Source organism: Rhizopus delemar, genomic scaffold (assembly GCF_000149305.1).
Source record: "Rhizopus delemar RA 99-880 supercont3.5 genomic scaffold, whole genome shotgun sequence".
NCBI lineage: Eukaryota > Fungi > Mucoromycota > Mucoromycetes > Mucorales > Rhizopodaceae > Rhizopus > Rhizopus delemar.
The window spans coordinates 1,099,505-1,118,128 of NW_027137831.1; the positions used below are offsets into that span (position 1 = coordinate 1,099,505).

The window sequence follows — 18,624 nt, forward strand, 5'->3', positions numbered from 1 at the left end:
AAAAAATGGATAAAAATAAACTTTAAAAGGGGAAGACAACACAAGTAAACGGGATTTTAAATTTGTCATAAAAAACATGGAAAATTACTATTTCTTTTAAAATAACCTGAGATCAGTATTTCTGGGGTTAATTACTTTTGATGGCACTGAACAGAAGGGAAAAGTTTAATCCATACAGCAAACATATGAAGATCAAGGTTTCCATATGTAATGATGTAATTTTAGAAATCCCAATAAAAGTACTTTTTTTTTTATTTTCGATAAAATGTTTTGTAAAGATTTTGTAATCTTGCAGTCAGTGAATGGTTTCTTTAGTACTACTTAACTGGTAATATAAATTCATCAATGATTTGCGAAAGAGTTTAAAGACAATTAAATACAGCCACTTTTATTTTGTAGTGACATTTTTATTACTCTTAATAAACATTTGAACCTAGAATCTTTATGAACATCTTGTTTGTGGTTGGCACTGGAAAGACTGATCTAGAAGGCGGTAATTCTTTCTTTCATAGTCATGAAGCGTATAACATGGTGTCAAACAAACACAATAATTGTATTCTGTGTTTTATTTTCTATTTTTTTTTTCTTGAATTTTTGTACATTATATTGAATAGTTGAATAGATGTTGCTTTAGGAGAGTATTACTTGATTGTATATAGATGGTTTTAGAAGATCTATTTACATAGTAACCATCTATCCAATGAAAGCCAAGATTTAAAAAGTAAATAAATAGACAAGCCTAGACCCACATCACAAAAAGAGAAGATCCTTCAGCAATAACCCGTCACAATGTAGATCTTTTCCCCGCGCTTGTAAATCTATTATTAGTATCTTAAAGACTATACACATGTCTTTTTACGCGTGTTTTTATTTCTGACGGGATAAAGAGACACACGTTTCAAACTAGACTATTGAGTTCTTTAAAAAAAAGGAATTTGACTGCAAATACATGTATTTCAGCTCAAGTTTTGCAATTACTTATAATTACAACAGTAATTAACAAGACTAATAATTGTAAATTATAAAATAAATTAAAAATATAGAGTTGTAATATTCCACAGATGAGCTCAATTGAAGGTTACACATAAATACATCAACTAATTACTTAATTGAAAGGATAGTATTTGAGGAAAGTGAAAAACCAATTAAAAGTTCTTTCTCATCCTATTTTTATGTAAAATAAAAGAATTTGTTCATCTTAATAATAAGGTGACTATTTTGTTCATGGCATAAAATAGACTTGAAAGGATTAACAAAATGTCAGGAAAAATTATCCTGTAAGCTATGTAGTAATTATTTTACTATTGCTTTCAACAAAAGTATCAAGATGGCTAAACTATCCTTCATGCAACTGAAGGACCCCAATTCGATATTAAAGTATTTGCTTAAAAGATTTGAAAGTGAGAGATCTGATACTTGACCTGTTTCTATGGCAATAAACCAATCACACCTACAAGCAAAAAGTAGCCACTTTCAAGAATGGTAATATTATAGAACTTTTTACAGTTAAATACATAACAATTCTTTTCTAAACACACATGAATTACTCTCCTTTTTCTAAATCACGTGATACGGCTGCATCAAAAAACGCGAATTTCAAAATTCATGGACGCGTTTTTTCTTTTTCTTTTTCTTTTTTTTTTTGACTTCTTATTAAAGCATATTAAAGGAGAAATGCCAGCAAGAAAAGTCGGCACTGCATTACAAAAAGCCAATGAGGAAAATAAAAAGACATCGCGTACAGTTACAAAACCAATTATCTCTGTAACTGAAAAGTCATCTCCCGGTTTGTACCCATTGTTGATTTATTCAGCCAGAAAAAAAAAAACTCACTCTCATTTCCTTTTGTAGATAAAATACTTCAATCTTCTTGGTTATTCTTGACAACCTTTCAGTTTTTTTCTATATTTCAAAATTACTTTGAACTTCCCACCTTAGATATCGAAGAGTTGGAACAAGCTTTAATACAACCTGATACAAGCGCACTACTAGAAACCGTTATTGTACGTATCTTGGCACCTTTGTTAAGTAGACGATCAGTGAATCGAGAAAACTATGAAAAACGTTTACAAGATCTCTTTCCAGATGTTGCTCCTTTTCATACGCTTTCAGTTGTTGACAAGATCAAATTGTTGAAAAGGATTGAAGAAGCCAACTTGGAAACTGAAGATTTTTTATCCTGGAAAAATGAAGTGAATGTGGATGAACTGGTAAAATAACATAACCTATGCATTTTTTTTTTGTTAATAAAATTTAATATAGCGCTTATCACCATTAGGAAAGGACAATGAAGGATGGTCTTATTGGTATTTTGGAGGTAATAGACTTTATAGAGAAACACCTATTCCAAGTGGAAAAAAAGGTATGCAAACATTAAAAAACAATCAATTCACATTTGAGCTTGTAAGAAGACAGAAGGGGATGTAGATTATGACAGATGGCTTACATTTTCTACTTAGGTGTGTTCAAGTTTAGAAGAATGGGAAAAGATAATGAATCGATTTCAACCCTCCAAAAAGATAGCACCAAGAGAGTTATCAGAAAAGATTATTGAAATTGCAGAGAAAATAATTGGAAGGATAAAGGCAAAAGAAATAGCAAAGGTTAAACAAGAAGCCAAATTAAAAAGAGCCAAAGAGCTTGAATTGATACCTAAAAAGAGAAGTAGACGATTGGAAGTCAAGGTAAACAAATAAATAATGATTTGGTGAGATATTGAACTTTGAATAGTTTGAAGAAGAAGCAAAGCGTCAAAAAATTGAAGAAATTGCAAATCAACAAGCCATATTGGAGGAAATTGAAAGAAGAAAACAAGAACAAGAAATTAAAAAACTAAAAGAAGAAGAAAAACAGAAATTAAAGACAGAGGATGCAAGATTAAGAATTCAAGTATCGGATTATGTAAAAAAGAAATTGAGTGAAGCAAGTGAAGAAGAAGAGAGAGTGGAATTAAAACAATTAAAGAATCAACTACATAAAGATGCAAGTGAAATAGACAAAATAACCAAAATGAAAGGCTGGTTAAGGCTTTTGAGAGAAGAGATTCTGGTAGATTTGGTGGATCAAAAAGACGGTCACATACTATTTGATGGAGACGACAAAGGTAACTTGTAGCATTGTCATTGTTACTTGATCCCATTACTGATCGTATATAAATAGCACTTGATCACAATTTATTTAAAATGATTTTACGCACATTTCTTGTATTTGATGATGAAGAAGAACAAGAACTAAAAGAAATTTATAGAAAATTGCTATTAAACAGGTACCAATCCTTAAAAGATCTCTCCGCTGATCTCAATACAATCATAACACCGAATGACATATCTTTTCTGTTGTCTGTTTGGACAGAATAAATAAACTCCGGGCTTTTTTTTTTTTTTCTGTTTCATTTTTTTTTTTTTTTACTGCTTTTTTTCCTGTCACAATAACCTTAAAAAAATGGCACCCCTTAATACTCCACCATTGTCGATACCTATTAGAACTGGAGATGATTTTATATTTGAAAACCCTGCTGTCAGCCATCAGTTGGGCGTAGATCGTAATGATATGGTTGCACCTGGTAAAAATCCCATTTTTCTATATAATGTATGTGTACTTATTGTTATTTAGATGTGTCTAGGGTACTTGTGATCTATACAGGTGGAACTATTGGTATGAAACATACACCTGAGCATGGATATATCCCAGTAAGAAAGCTTTATATTATTACTTGATATTTTGTAATAATTCAATTCTTAGCTCCCCAACTATTTAGCAGAATCCTTATCCAAAGTTCAGCGTTTCCACGATCCCCAAAGCTCATCCAGCATCAATCGTCCCGGACTTTCCAGATGTTCTTCCAGCGAGAGTTTAGACAGCTTATCAGAATCAAAATCAAAAGAGTTTGGCGCCATCACAAATACAGTAAAAGCAGTCGAACAAGATGGTCAAATTAAAACATTTCAGTTACCAAGTCTGATAACACCTGTCAGTTTATTTGGAAAAAGAATAAGGTTTGTTTACACTGAATATTTCCCACACTAGAAAGTAACACATACAACAGATATTCCATTTTAGAATACACTCCCCTCCTGGATTCGTGTGACATCACAATGGCTGGTAAAGTGAAAGATTGTGGGAAAAAAAAATAGTTGAGTCATATTGATTTGTATTGGTAGATTGGGTTCGTATTGCGGATGATATTCAAGCGAATTATCAACTTTATGACGCATTCATCGTACTTCATGGTACTGACACAATGGCATATACCGCCAGTGCTTTAAGTTTTATGATGGAGGAACTTGGAAAGACAGTGATCATCACAGGATCTCAAGTGCCTTTGACTGAAGTAAGGAATGATGCTGTAGAAAATCTGCTGGGTGCCTTGACTATTGCCGGTCATTTCGTTATACCTGAGGTCACGCTTTATTTTGGAAAGAAATTGTATAGAGGAAATAGAACGAGTAAGATAAGTGCGGTTGATTTTGAAGCATTTGATTCACCCAATTTATCTGCTTTGGTGAATGTTGGCATTAATATTGGTAAAAGATGAAAATAGGATTGTACATAGTTATTTATACATCATTCTTTTTATTTAGATGTCAACTGGCCATTGGTCTTGCGTCCAACTCATATTGCCAGATTCCATGTAAACACAGAACTCAACCCAAATGTTGGCTCATTACGTCTTTTCCCTGGTATAAGTGACTCCACTATTCGTGCTTTCTTGGCCCCACCTCTCCAAGGGGTCGTGCTCGAAACCTTTGGTGCAGGTAACGCGCCTTGCCGACCCGACCTCTTGAAAGCTCTGAAGGAAGCAAGCGATCGGGGCGTTGTGATTGTCAACTGTACGCAATGTCGCAAGGGTCTTGTGACAGACGCTTATGCAACTGGAAAGCAACTCGCCTCAGCTGGCGTTGTACCCGGTGCAGACATGACGGCCGAATGTGCTTTGACAAAACTAGCCTACCTCTTGGGCAAATCACCCAATAACCCAGACTACGTTCGAAGAATGATGACCAAAAACCTTCGTGGTGAACTCACTGTACGCACACCCTATCAACGCTTCAGCGCATCAACCAACCGTACCAACCTGCTCGTCAACATTCTCATGAAGTTTGCTGCACGTAGTAAGGTGGCTGTAAGAAAAGAGTTGGAGGATGAGGATCAAGACCTGACCATGTCTGTTGAAGAAGAGATGCTCGCACAAAAAGCGTTAGGTCCCGTCTTGCTCTGTTCGGCCGCTGGTTCAAATGACCTGGAAGGCCTTCGATTGTTGGTGGAGAGCATGGAAGAAATGATCAACTTGAACTGTGTGGATTATGATGGTCGTATACCACTTCATGTGGCCTGTCGTGAGGGTCATTTTAGAATTGTAGAATATTTATTGTTGCACGGTTCCTCAATTCATCTCCGCGATCGGTCGGGTCATACGCCCTTGTTCGATGCTGTGCTTGAGAAGCATGCGGATGTGGTTGCTCTCTTGAGGGAAGCAGGAGCTCATTTGGCAGAAAGTGAAATTAATGACATGGGGCCTATTTGGTTCAAGGCGATCAAGACCAATAATCTCAAGTGGGTTCAAGTTGCATTAAACGCTGGCTTTGATGTGAATTGGTGTGACCCAATAGAGGGTCGTCATGGATTAGATATCGCTGTTTGTCTTGGAAGATTAAGCATGTTCAAGGTGTTATTAAGTCACCCTACTGTCAATGTCAAGTCAGTAGACAATTGGGGAATGAGCATTTTAGATAAAATAGAGTTGCTTAAAAAGAAGTCTAATCTTGACGTTGACACATCAAAGAAGATTTCTATTCAAACCTTAGAAGAAATGGAAATTTTGATTAAAAACAAATCCAATTAATAAAATCAAATTATGTATAGATTATATAACCTCTTTTAGCAGACATTTGCATAAAGTGTAACGTAGTAATCTATCGATAAAAGGACGATTTAACCTTAAATAGCAAAAGAGTTGTCCTCTTGTTATTCTACACAAGTTTGCCTTCATCTTATTTATCATTCAGTCTACTTCCTTTTTACCGTTAAAAAATAAATCAAATGTCACTTTGTGGATAATTTAGAACTTTTGCAATTTAGTATATGCTTTTTTAGCAAAGTTGTTATCATTTTGTGCTAATATAAACTCACTGTTATTGGATCAAATAAACAGGCAACCTTTTTAAAGCAGTTGTGTGTCAATCTCTTTCAACCTTGCCTTTGATTTCGATGTCACATTTGATTTAATTTCCGCTCGAACGTTTTTTTTTCTTAGTTTTTCTTTTTTTTTTTTTTTTTTTTTTTTTTTTTTTTTTGAAACTTTTTTCCTGTTGAATCTTAAAAGAACTCTGAACGACAACTTAAAAAAGAGGAAGATAAATGAATCAACAAAATCCAAACATTCCGAATGCTGTTCAACAAAACCAACAACAGCAGCAAGGTCTTAACTTGAATCTTCAAAACGACGTTCCAAATGCAAACTGGCGCGACGAATTAAACATACAAGATAGAACTCGTTTTATTTCGCAATTGTAAGCAATGGGATATAAATATGGGTAGAAGAGAGAAACTAAAATGTGCATGCTTCTTTTTAGGGGAAGTGCTTTGAAACATTTATCTCCTAATACCTCAGATAATGACATTATCGCAGCAGCAAAAAACTTTGAATTGAACCTTTATAATAAAAGCCCAAGCAAGGTAATTAAAAGCAAGCAATTTAGAAACGGATAGACTTACAGTATTTAAAAGAATCAATATATTTTAGCCTATGCTAAAAAATTTCACCAAATCAAGTTTCAACTGCAAAATCAGAATGGCAGCGCACCACCCATGATGAATGATAATCAACTTCAAATCAATCTAAATGCGTTGAACGGCCAACAAATGTCACCTTTATTACAACAGCAGCAACCACAAAAACAAGCTGCATCGCCCCAAGTTCAACCTGTTGTGCAACAACAAATGCAAGATATGACTCCGTTAAATCAACAACAGGCAACTATAAACAATCAAAATCAAATACGTGCCAGTATGTTTCCACAAACTATGCTTCAGGGAAGATCCCCTCAGCCTCAACAAGCACAACAGCAGCAGCAACCACAACCACAGCCACCACAACAGCAACAGCAGCAAGCAGCGCCTGGGAATCAGCAACAGCAAGTGAATGCACAGATGCTCGCTCTTCAAAGGACAGCTGCTCAAGCCATGGCTGCCGCTGCCGCTGCCGCTGGAAACAACAATAACACGGCCATGATGAACAACGCTGCTATCAATGCTGCTACTCAGCAACAAATACCTGTCAATCTACTTCAACAGCTCAATATGGCCAACACTAGCCAGGCCGCTATGACCATGCCGCCTAGACAGTTTCAAATGTATCTTGCCCGCCAGCTTGCTCTGCAGCAGCAATCAGGTCAACAACAAGGCCAGTTCAACAACAATACCACTGTAGATTCATCTACCATGATGAATATGAACAATATACCAAATAATGTGGCACAAAACTTTCGACCACCTGTTTCTAATGTGAATACGAATAACAACAATACAGTCATGCAAACCAATAACTTTCAAAATGTAAAAGAAAGAGATAAAAAGAAAAGTATGGTAAACTTATTTTATCTATAGCAAAATCAACAAGCACAAAATATGATGGGACAACAGCAGCATTTGAATCCAGAGATTCTAATGCAACACCTTCAACAACAGCAACAGCAGGTTCAACAGGCTCAACAACAGCAAGCTCAGCAAGTGCAAACACCTGCTCAAGCCTTAGCTCAAGCCCAACAGCAAGCTCAACAACAAGCTCAACAACAAGCTCAACAACAAGCTCAACAGCAGGCTCAACAGCAGGCTCAACAGCAGGCTCAACAACAGGCTCAACAACAGGCTCAACAACAGGCTCAACAGCAAGCCCAACAGCAGGCTCAACAGCAGGCCCAAACAAAGGCACAGGCACTTGCACAGGCTCAAATCCAAGCTCAACAGCAGGTACAACAAGCCCAACAAATGAAATCTCAACAACAGCAATCTCAAACAACTCAAATGAACCAACAACAACAAGTAGCATCAAATACAATGCAACCTACTCAAATGAATGCCACTCAAGCAGTACATCCTTCCTTGCAACAAAGAACACAAGCTGCAGAGTATGTACGACAAATGGATGAAAGCGTACGAAATTCAAGAGGTAAGTAAGAAGGAATGATGCGAATGGTAATCTTATTTTTCTTTTGTAGTACGTAACAATCCTATTGAGGGTATCTCAGAACAAGAAAAAGCGGCTATTCGTGACAGCGTCGCGTTAATTAAGCCAATGTATGACAAAATTGATAGTTTATTACCTGTATTTTTTGCATTGACATCCAATGTGGAAGCTACGAAGAGGCTCATGTTGATGAAATATATGTTTGAGGATCAATTAAATGCACTTCAGCAAAATAAATATGTAATTAGCTTGGATCATCTTACAAAATTGCGTGAACAATTTAGTGGATACTTTTCATGGGTTCGTAATGCGGTTGGAGCACACAGCCAACAACAGACACAGGCGCAGCAACAGCAACAACAGCTTCAACAGCAGCAAGTACAACAACAGGTACAACCTCCACAGGTACAGCCGCAACAAGTGCAATCGCCTCAGGTTCAACCACAGCAAGTACAGCAAGCCCAACCATTACAACAAACCAATTCAGTGGCAGCCCCTCAACCATTGGATCCCCAACAACAAATTCAGCAACAGCAGATTCAGCAGCTACAACAGCCAGCACAAGGTGAATTTAACCAGCAGCAGCAGCAGCAAATACCACTGACGCAGCAATATGCCGATGCTACCAAGCTTGCTCAAGCACAAGCCATGGCACAAGCACAAGCCTATGCTGCCCAGCAACTTCAACAACGGGCTCAAAATCCATCTGCTACGAGTACACCCAACATGGGCGCAATAGGACAAATTGGCATCAAACGTGGTAGCATTGATCTCAAACTTCCTCCCAATAAGAAGCAGAAAGCAGCAGGTAGTACGCCTCAGCAAACAACGATCGATCTGACTCAAACTCCTCCACCTCCTCAACATGCCGAACCTGCAAGTACTGAAACGATGGCTAATTCGAACACGTCGATTGCTAATGCTAATCCAGGAGGGATGACAGCCAGTCAAAGACAAACACAATCACAAATGATATACCAAGCAGCTATCTCGAGTGGTATCCCGCCACAGATTGTGAAGCTTTTACCTCCACGTGCACTGCAGTGTAGCTGGTTACTTCAACAAGCTGCACAAAATCGAATCAACGTGACGCCTCAGCAACAACAGCAGATTCGAAACATGTTGAATGAAAGAGTAGAAGCGGCAAAGCAACAATTGGCAAGACAAGCCATGGAGGCACAACAGCAACAGCAGTCACAGGCACCACCACCTGTTTCTACAGCGACCATGGTCACTCCAAGTCCTCCAATGGTAAAGGCACAAACAAAGACGCCTGATGCTGTACTACAACAACAGCCACCTGTTGTAAAAGCAGAACCAGACTATAAAAACAATGAATCTTTACAGCAGGCCGCTCAAATGATGCATTTATTGCAACAGCAGCAGCAACAACAACAACAGCGACAACAACCAAGACAACCTACAGTTGCTGCACCTCAACCATCACCTGTAGTACAACGTCCACAACCACCACAGCCACCACCTGCCCAGATCCTACCACTAAAGACCACCGTGCCTTCTCCAAAACCCACGCCTGGTGCTGCCTTAAAGCTGGCTGTGCAAAGCCTGGATAGCAAAACGTCAAAGTTAATTGATATACAAAAAGAGGTAGAACGACTGTTTTCTCGACCTGATCAACCCAAGACGATGAAGAATGAAGCCTGTTTACAGCCAGAAGGACCACTGAATACGACGATAGGTAAAGTAGATGAAAAGGACGTGCAAGAAAAGAAGGTGCCAACGGAGGAAGAAGTGTTGAACAGTTGGTATGAAGTGGGTTTGGAAACGGGTGTTCCTGAAATATATGAAATCATGCCAGGTTTTTCATTTGATGATTCTCCTATTGTCTCTACATGAAAAAAATGAGATGGAGAAAAGAAAATGAGGGTAGTGTACAAAAACAGAGTATGTTTGTGATTTGATACAATAAAAGCATTCTATTTTAAAAACAACTTGAATGAAATAAGTGTGCATGTATCATTCGATATATTCAATGACATGTTAAAGAACAATGAAGGGAAAAATGAGTGCCTGAGAATAGTTTGGAGTGACATCATGTGTAAATAAGCTTTGATCTTTTACATCATTTTTTTTCTTTAAAAAAAGGACAGTAATAATGAATGTCCTGGGTGTAACATGTTTCTGTCATATTGCGAAATAGAACAGGATGATGTTATGTGTGTATGTGGGCTACACAAAAAGGTGTCATGCAACTCTGGGTAGGGAACGTTTCTTATTTCTTTCTTTCTTTTTCATTTTTTAATAAAAATGCAACCAAATCACTATGCATACAATCCTCAATTATACACACTGTCACAGCCAGAGGAATCGTTGAATCTTCGAGTAGAAGAAGAAGGGAGGACACCAGAGAGAAGAGTAGGAAGAAAAAAGATAAAGATTGAATACATTCAAGATAAATCAAGAAGACATATTACATTTTCAAAGAGAAAAGCTGGCATTATGAAAAAGGTTTTTTTTTTTTTTTTTTTTGGTTTTCTTGAAACTCTGTCTTTGTTTGCTCAAGATCCTATTTAGGCATATGAATTAAGTACACTCACAGGCACTCAAGTATTATTACTCGTTGTATCTGAGACTGGGTTAGTTTATACTTTTACTACACCAAAGCTTCAGCCGGTTGTAACAAAGCCTGAAGGGAAAAATCTCATTCAATCCTGCTTGAATGCACCTGATCCACCACCAGAACAAATAATCTCGACCTCAGTAAGTATCGCTTGTGTCTATTGGACTTTATTCTGACTTTTTTTTTAAAAGAACGTTGGCAGCAGTAGTCGTTTTAATAACACGGCAAGGAATTTTACAAAGGATACAAAGGTAAATAAAACAAAGACAATAGAGCGAGAAAAGTAAATGAGCATAGCCTTTGAATCAAAATATGACAAGTATGAAAAATGAACAAGAGATGAATACAGCCTTTAATTCCTCAATGATGTATCCAGCCATGTACAATCAAAACTATTGGGCAAATAAGCAAAACAGATAAAAAAAAACTATTCGATATGATGTGTATATATTATAATAGTAAATAATAGGATTTTCACTTGAAATAATAATAAAAAAGATCGTCTTTTTATTTATTGAATCTATAAACACATAATGAAACAGGAAGAAGAAAAATAATACAATTGAGAAAGGGAAGCAGATACCAGATAAACCTCCTTCTTTATACAAAATCCCATTTAATCGAACAAAAACCTAGACCTAAGCTTCCACATACTTTTTTGAATACTATTTAAACAGTCATTAAATGAATCACAACAAGCAATTAACTTACAAGCTGGTGACATATCAATTGATCCATGGTCACATCCAGGGCAAGTGTCAACCACACGTGCATAACAAGCTTTACCTGAACTACCAATGATCTTGACCCTCTTGTTACAGTGAGGATTACTGTTTGGATTTGCACCTGTCAACCGAATGGGTTAGTTTCCCATCAGTCCATAGCTACGCATTTACCATTGCCCATTTGGCTCTTGTTGATAGCAACCACCATTTCAGAATCCGTGTCTGTATTACCGCATGATCCTGGGCCAACATCATAATAAGTTCCTTTACCACTAAAAGACAATAGATCCGCAGCAAGCTTTTTTATGGCCAACGATTCGGAGGGTTGAATACAAAAGGACAAGACGAGAAGGAAGGTTGTGATACAAATCAATTTGTTCATGTTGTAAAATAAAACAAAAAATAGAGGAGAGGAGGAGGGGGGAATTCGAAAGAAGAGATCTTGTTGCTTTTATATTAATTCCTAAAGCTCCTTAAATTGTATACATACGATATGAATATTGATAAAGTGAGGCTAATAAGCTAGTATCCCCTTTTACTCTAATTACTGTATCTCTCCTCTCTCTACACACACACACACACACACACACACACACAGAAAAAAAGAAAATATTCTGCATCACCCCTTTGGCTTATATCGAATTTTTCTCCCTTTTTTAAATGGACCTATTAAATAAGTAGTATTGCATTCCATATGAGTTCAATTAATTATCGTACAATTTCATACCTTCTTTTTATATCCAAATAAAGTATACAAGCCGGCTCAACTCGTTGGCTAAATGTGTAGAGATTTCAGGAGAATCATGCTTTTATTTTATGCAAACTTATTACTTTGAAAACGAAATGAAAAAGTGCGACACTCTATGATTCCTTCATCCCTTTCATTAAGTTGATAATATGTCGATGGAATTTCTTTTTTTTTTTTTTCTTCTTTTAAAAAGAAATGAGGAAATACGGAGACATAAGCATGTATGTTTCTATCTTTTACTAATCCGTATCAATGCATTTGCAAAAAAATCTAGATCTAGTCATAAATTTCTAAAAACAAGTCGGCGTTTCTGAACTGTTTCAAGATGCAAAGACTAGGTCACTGAATCATCCTGAACAGATAACTAAAGCCAACACACTTCCATCTTACCTTCAACTCGTTTTATTTTTTGAAAGGGGCGGTATTGGTATAATGAGATTTGTTTTTATCCTTTGACAACTGTAAACCTCTCTTTCTCTCCTTGGAAATATTAAAAGAATAAGATACAAATCTGGAAATAAATTCCATTCTGTTTCTCCTGTGACAAATAAAATTTTGTTTTCATCTAATCTCAAAAGCTTGCAGGTTTGTAGTCATCAAAATGAAAAAGTTTATCCAAAAAATAGCTTGTAAACTAATAGACTTGTCTGTAGAAGTAATGGATGATTTGTACTAACCAAATTCTTCCCTACTTGTCTTTTTGCCGATTCAAGCCCTGAATGACTCACTGGGATTTTTTTTTATTTTGCTTACAAATACGTTTATTCGTTTTCTTTTTCATCCTATTATCTATGTGATCATGACTCTCACAGGAAAAAATGAACCATTTTTTGGGAGAAACAAAGTCTTCAGAGAGGATTTTTCTATTTTACTACATTCAATAGTTACAGTGCTGACGGCTTTAATTGGCGGATTTAAAAAATCCATTCGACGGACATTCAACTCTCAATGGTCGTGACAAACATGAGTGCACTTGAACAGCCCAATCAGTAGCTTTGCAAAATTCAGATTTTCTTTGCCTAATGGCGTTGCGTTTTCATATCATTTCTAATACATTTGCATAGAGAACTTTACTTAACATAATTCTCATTTAGGTGCATGATATTTGATGTATGTATCGCTTTCGCCCGAGGTAGATAAAAAAAAAAAAGGGAAAAGGAGGCTAAGAACTTTTTTGGGATCGAAGATAAAAATGCTACGGGGTGATGAAATAATGGATCAAGCATAAAATGCACTGGTTAAAGAAAGGAGAGGAGGGCTAATCAAAGAGTCTTTGCCCGAGATGAGCTGTCGGTGTAAGCGGATCTTTTGTGTATAGTAAGTAGTTGGATTCATAAAGGAAGATACAAGTGGTTGGATAAACACATTGGATGCTTACCCATGGAAGCTATCCATGGTAAAGAGCGTGGTATGTGCGGTACTTATGTGGCGGGACAAGGTCATACGACGCAAAGCATTCAAGGTCATTAAGACCAGTCTGAACAAAGAAATGGATAACAGCATTGTAAATGGGAGTTCTGAATCATTGCAGGGCGACGCAGGTTTAATGGAAGAATGCATTGTGATCACGCTGCACTTTACAGTGAATGGGCTCATTGATGAGAGTAAGATTGTGGATGATTGAAAAATCTAAGTGATTTTAATCGTCACAGACTGTGATGTTGAATTTACTCAATTGCCAACGAAACTCAGTTTCATAAAAGGGTTGGGCTATCGACAATGATGATTATGGTTACGATTTTGGATTTGTCGCCTGAACATCAGTAAGTATCTTCAGGGAATTTATAATGATTCATACTCTATTACGTGGCTATGCTGTTTCTTATATACCGCTGATTTACCAGATTCAAGAAAGAAAACCGATTGATCATCTCCGTTCTGCTTGGCCCCAAGAAGCCAGCAGATATTTTCAGCTTTCTGTACCTCACCATCCAACAGCTGCTTAATTCGGAAAGGAAAGAACTTGTCGTTCAAAAGAACGACAAAAGTCTTTTTGTAAAGGTTCGCCTTTGCTTATTAATAGGATACATACCTGCTATCGTAGGTCTTTGCTTAAATACCAGTTACATCTCTATCTTTAGTCGTAGTTAACTTTTGTTTTTTAAGAATGTTCCAATATTTATCATCGTTGAACCTCTTTTTCCACTTTTATGCTGTATGTTCAGCGATTCCACCAACTAATCTACCAGAGTTCCAACACTGAAAAGTTTTACTCTGTTATAGTAGACAAAAAATAGTTCTTATTCAATGCTGCACTCATGGTAATGCCCTTTCGGTTTCTTTAATCTTTCTGCAAGAGCAGCAGACTCTTGCATTTTTGTATTCAATTCCTCAGCAATCCATTCTTGTTCTGATCCCTGAGAATTATAGCAATTTCTAACGTTGGCCAATGTTTCTAAATGAAATGGGTTCACGTCTTTCCAATCCATAGTTTCATTTCCTTTTTGGTCAAAGATTCTTCCTTGATCATCTTTGCAGAAGAAATGTGTGCTCATCTCTGTTTTATTAAACTATAGGAAAATCATGGCCATCATTCGAGGAAACTTCTCCATCAATTAAAGTATCGGAAGAAGCCTTTTGGCTATAAGACAACCGCATATTGAGAAAGGCCCCTCCTCGTCCAATGACATTGCGACCACTGTATGTATGAATACAGATGAATGCAGAAAAATATACAACGTCTGCCAATTCACCAAAAACAAGAAATCTATAGATATAACAAATTTAACTTGTTTTTGTTCATTTATCTTTGATTATTTTAATAAACAAACCTAATTCAAAGCAAATGGCTTATTTTAGTTTTGTTTTACGAAATAACAAGAACAAAAAAGTCCCTAAAAGCAAATCCGCTTCATTGTATTTCCTTTTTAATTTTAATTTATTCAAAATAGTTTGATCTACTAGATAAGTTCTGGTGGTCACTTATAAACGAGCTTATATTTAAATTATTACTAATTTGGAAGCCAAACTCTATTCAAAGCATTGGTCCCACACAAATTTTTTTAAAAATGACTTCAATTTATGTAATAAAAAAAAATTACAAACCTCAATCTCATATCATAAGCATCGTAATCAAAGGTATCTTTGGAGCTTTTTGTTTTTTAATGTTGTAATGATGCAGACCTTGATTTTTGACTTCCGAAGGTATATACAAGTTTTGTGCAAGGTTTAAAATTGAAAGGTGCATTAGAATTAATACATGCTTTAAATTTAAAGCTTATTACAAAATTCATAAAAACCATAAAAACCCTGAGCAATCGATTGTGTACTTGCTTGAATCATGATATACTTCTGACACACTTTACTCTTTGACTATTTTTATATAAATGTCATTCAAAGCAAATTCCTTTTATTTTATTTTTTTACTATATTAATATCAAGAGCAAGGATGGTTACAGCTTATAGCTCCATTTAATTTTTAGCCATAAACCACTTCTTAAACCTTATTGAGCTTTTGAACTTTATCTACATGTTAAGCTTTTTTCAAAATCAAAAATTAGTTTCTTTGACTATACATTGAGTAGTTTATGCTTCTCTTTTTCAATACTTATCATTAACGTATTTTATTAATAAATCAAGTATCTTTATAACTCATTTGTTATTACTCTTTAAAATACAAGCAAGACTAGTTCCTTAAAGCAACAAGTATCTTCATTGTAAGTCTTTTAAGATTCTATCAAATTATCTTATTATACTTCGAAACTAATCTACTTAAAAGATCTAGAGGTCGCTCATAAAAGCAAATTATCTTTGAAACTCTACACCAAAGCTCTATATCTCAAGTTTATTATCAATTAAAAATCATCAACCTACTAAGAGCCAAGAAAATTATATTTGGTGAACACTACAAAGGACATAGTAGCATCGCTACCTCTAGAATCTATAAATATTTAATCTATTATGTAGTCAGTAATCTGCTCTTTAATGTATTCAATGTTACTGTTGCATACCATCTCATTTGAATATAAGCCTAATACCTATGTTTAAGTGTCATGTTTGAAGTAAAACTCAGAGCCACTGCTATCATGAGATACTTCTTGATGGCCTTTTAGTTGCAAGTTGAGATCTGCGTTATTGTCTACTACTTCAAGTGGTAACCAATTTGCTCCTATCTGCTCTTCTGCTTTGATCACACGCTGGTTAATAGTAAGCCTCAAGTGCTTAGACTCATCGTCAACTAGCACACTGAAATCCATATCTGGCACCCCTGACTTACAGCATTTTAGCTCGGGTACTGACATTGCCGTGAGAAGTGCTGCTAAAGATCTATCAAATGTAGAAAACCTAGTACAGATGAAAGGAGAACCAAATATAAGCAGTAATGATACTAAAATGGATAGTATGGTAATCACTAGAAGTTTTTCTGCCCTGTAAGCGCTTGAAAATTTTAGCACTGTGCAATTGTACCGTTCACCTGTAACTACACGGCGAATAATATCTGGTATGTCTCTAGGCTGTGGCAGCGGAGGGTTGAAGTCGGTCTCCAGCTTGTTTGGTTTGATCTCACCGTTGTTAGCCAATACTAACCACCCATTACTATCAGCTAGACTATACGAAGTGCCAGGCATGCAAGACTGTGTTACACAAAACGTGTCATACGAATTATAGCACTTTGAGGATACTGGTTGAGCTTTGTTTGATTTCATGATAATATTTTTAGTCACACACGTTGCCAAAAATCTGGTGGAAGCATATGAACATACTGTATTTGAAACGTTTCCGGGAGTAACATAAATTTGTTGTAGAGTCCTACTCTTGAGATCCATAGTCAAAAGTGAAGGTGCTATGTCCATGCCCGACCCTTTGAGCTGAGGGTGCCTTGTTAAGAAAACGTCATCAGGCATTTGAAGCGCCAGTCCAGAAGTAATGATCATACTCTCCTCTACATAGTACAAGTAGTCACAATATTTATACATTGATGTAGTCATGAAGCTAGCAGCTATTTGGGAACTATACAAAACCGATAGTGGAAGATTTTGAAGTATCATTCCCGGAGTCGTTAGCCCTCCTATGGAACTATCATTATGTAAAAGATATAGGTAGGTTGATTGCACTACTTCATTCAATACATCAAATAAAGTTGCTTCTGTCTTCGTCTCAACTAATTTGCCGTTATACGAGTGATTCTTGAACTCGTTTTGTAACTGAACAAAAATATTGTAAGTTGAATTCATCGCTTGCTTGGTAGGTGAGCCATCGTCTTTAATAAAAGTAGTATCGAGACTATGATAACTATTAACATCTGGTTGCCAAGAAATATTAAAACCCCCAGTGTAATCAGTTATATCATGATTAACATCTTTATAAAAGACATTGTCTGAATAGTATCTTATACTGTAAATGTCATCAAATCGTGAGTAATTTAGGATGGGTATTGTAACACCGGGAACTGGTAATAGTTCTGCGGTCTGATTTGTATCAATAAAACTGACTGGAGCGTTGTACTTCAAGTATATTGTTGGCAAATAACCAATTGCTATTGAAACAAGTGTTGCGATGATGACTGTCACCTTCGTGAAAGGTTTCTGCTTGCCGGTCAAATTTGGTAGTTCTCTGAAGCGGGTGAAAGGGGCTTTTTGCCAGATAATAGATAAGTTAAGATTGTCTGTTTTTGCTGCGATTAAAAGCATGACGCTGCCCAAGATGGATTGTAAAAAAAAATTTTGCGGTTATAAGAAGTGCAATTAAAATAGTGCTGTTGATTAATATCATGTTTTGTGTTGCTGTGTAATCTGTGTAGTGAAAATATATACACTATTTTCAGGAACAGATGCCTCCCTAATTTGTCGTTTTATATACAAGTAGTTTAAATACAAATATAAAAACAAAAGATCTTTAAACTAAATGATAACCAAAAAAAAAAAAAAAAAAAAAAAAAAATATTTATGAAGATGTGCACACATTGCTAGCGCTACTTTTTGTCAAACAGACTTACAAAGTGACCAAGATAAACTTGAATTGGAAATGTATACGCTGTTTGCAACCAAAACCAATTATCTTTGGACCAAAAGAAAGATGTTTTATTTTTATAACAAAACCCTATTCATTACACTATGTATTCATGTCACACCTATTCCCTTACATCATCTTGTCGTACAAGATTATCTTTATGAACAACAATCACGCATTTGCCAGGGTGAAAGGTGGAGATGGGTGGTAAAGGCTTTTCACGCCACGCTATATTATCAAACCTTTGAAGCGTCTTGGACATTTTTTCTTGTTTCTATTTAGAAGGGAAGGATAAACGAAGAAATACAATTAAAAGCAGAAGGACGAGCATTTACGTCATCTTTCTTAGTAGAAAGAGGTGCCACATGGACGTACACCATTACAGGTAGTAAACAAAGCACAATCATTTCACATATTAACTTGTTTCTTTTTTTTT

The 18,624-nt window shown here is 36.1% G+C and overlaps 8 protein-coding genes across 8 annotated transcripts; 4 read left to right on the top strand and 4 right to left on the bottom strand.

Moving 5' to 3' along the window:
• Positions 1-1,674: 1,674 nt before the first annotated feature.
• Positions 1,675-3,114, top strand: RO3G_07162 (uncharacterized protein; the record flags this gene model as incomplete). The annotated part of the gene is made up of 5 exons (XM_067661752.1): positions 1,675-1,786; positions 1,852-2,210; positions 2,263-2,403; positions 2,460-2,684; positions 2,731-3,114. The coding sequence occupies 5 exons, from the start codon at positions 1,675-1,677 to the stop codon at positions 3,112-3,114; spliced, it is 1,221 nt and encodes a 406-aa protein (XP_067517853.1).
• A 327-nt stretch (positions 3,115-3,441) lies between these two features.
• RO3G_07163 (uncharacterized protein) lies at positions 3,442-5,842 on the top strand (the record flags this gene model as incomplete). Its single annotated transcript, XM_067661753.1, has 6 exons — positions 3,442-3,562; positions 3,613-3,689; positions 3,742-3,973; positions 4,060-4,101; positions 4,161-4,523; positions 4,581-5,842. The coding sequence occupies 6 exons, from the start codon at positions 3,442-3,444 to the stop codon at positions 5,840-5,842; spliced, it is 2,097 nt and encodes a 698-aa protein (XP_067517854.1).
• Positions 5,843-6,357: 515 nt separating this feature from the next.
• On the top strand, positions 6,358-10,042 carry RO3G_07164 (uncharacterized protein; the record flags this gene model as incomplete). Its single annotated transcript, XM_067661754.1, has 5 exons — positions 6,358-6,509; positions 6,573-6,675; positions 6,727-7,554; positions 7,606-8,167; positions 8,217-10,042. 5 exons carry the CDS (start codon positions 6,358-6,360, stop codon positions 10,040-10,042), a joined length of 3,471 nt encoding a protein of 1,156 aa, XP_067517855.1.
• A 411-nt stretch (positions 10,043-10,453) lies between these two features.
• Positions 10,454-11,186, top strand: RO3G_07165 (uncharacterized protein; the record flags this gene model as incomplete). The annotated part of the gene is made up of 4 exons (XM_067661755.1): positions 10,454-10,561; positions 10,721-10,906; positions 10,958-11,017; positions 11,064-11,186. The coding sequence occupies 4 exons, from the start codon at positions 10,454-10,456 to the stop codon at positions 11,184-11,186; spliced, it is 477 nt and encodes a 158-aa protein (XP_067517856.1).
• A 453-nt stretch (positions 11,187-11,639) lies between these two features.
• Positions 11,640-11,873, bottom strand: RO3G_07166 (uncharacterized protein; the record flags this gene model as incomplete). Its single annotated transcript, XM_067661756.1, has 1 exon — positions 11,640-11,873. The coding sequence occupies one exon, from the start codon at positions 11,871-11,873 to the stop codon at positions 11,640-11,642; it is 234 nt and encodes a 77-aa protein (XP_067517857.1).
• A 2,606-nt stretch (positions 11,874-14,479) lies between these two features.
• RO3G_07167 (uncharacterized protein) lies at positions 14,480-14,734 on the bottom strand (the record flags this gene model as incomplete). Its single annotated transcript, XM_067661757.1, has 1 exon — positions 14,480-14,734. One exon carries the CDS (start codon positions 14,732-14,734, stop codon positions 14,480-14,482), a length of 255 nt encoding a protein of 84 aa, XP_067517858.1.
• Positions 14,735-16,222: 1,488 nt separating this feature from the next.
• RO3G_07168 (uncharacterized protein) lies at positions 16,223-16,807 on the bottom strand (the record flags this gene model as incomplete). Its single annotated transcript, XM_067661758.1, has 2 exons — positions 16,223-16,566; positions 16,654-16,807. The coding sequence occupies 2 exons, from the start codon at positions 16,805-16,807 to the stop codon at positions 16,223-16,225; spliced, it is 498 nt and encodes a 165-aa protein (XP_067517859.1).
• A 1,502-nt stretch (positions 16,808-18,309) lies between these two features.
• RO3G_07169 (uncharacterized protein) lies at positions 18,310-18,450 on the bottom strand (the record flags this gene model as incomplete). Its single annotated transcript, XM_067661759.1, has 1 exon — positions 18,310-18,450. The coding sequence occupies one exon, from the start codon at positions 18,448-18,450 to the stop codon at positions 18,310-18,312; it is 141 nt and encodes a 46-aa protein (XP_067517860.1).
• Between the last annotated feature and the right edge of the window lie 174 nt (positions 18,451-18,624).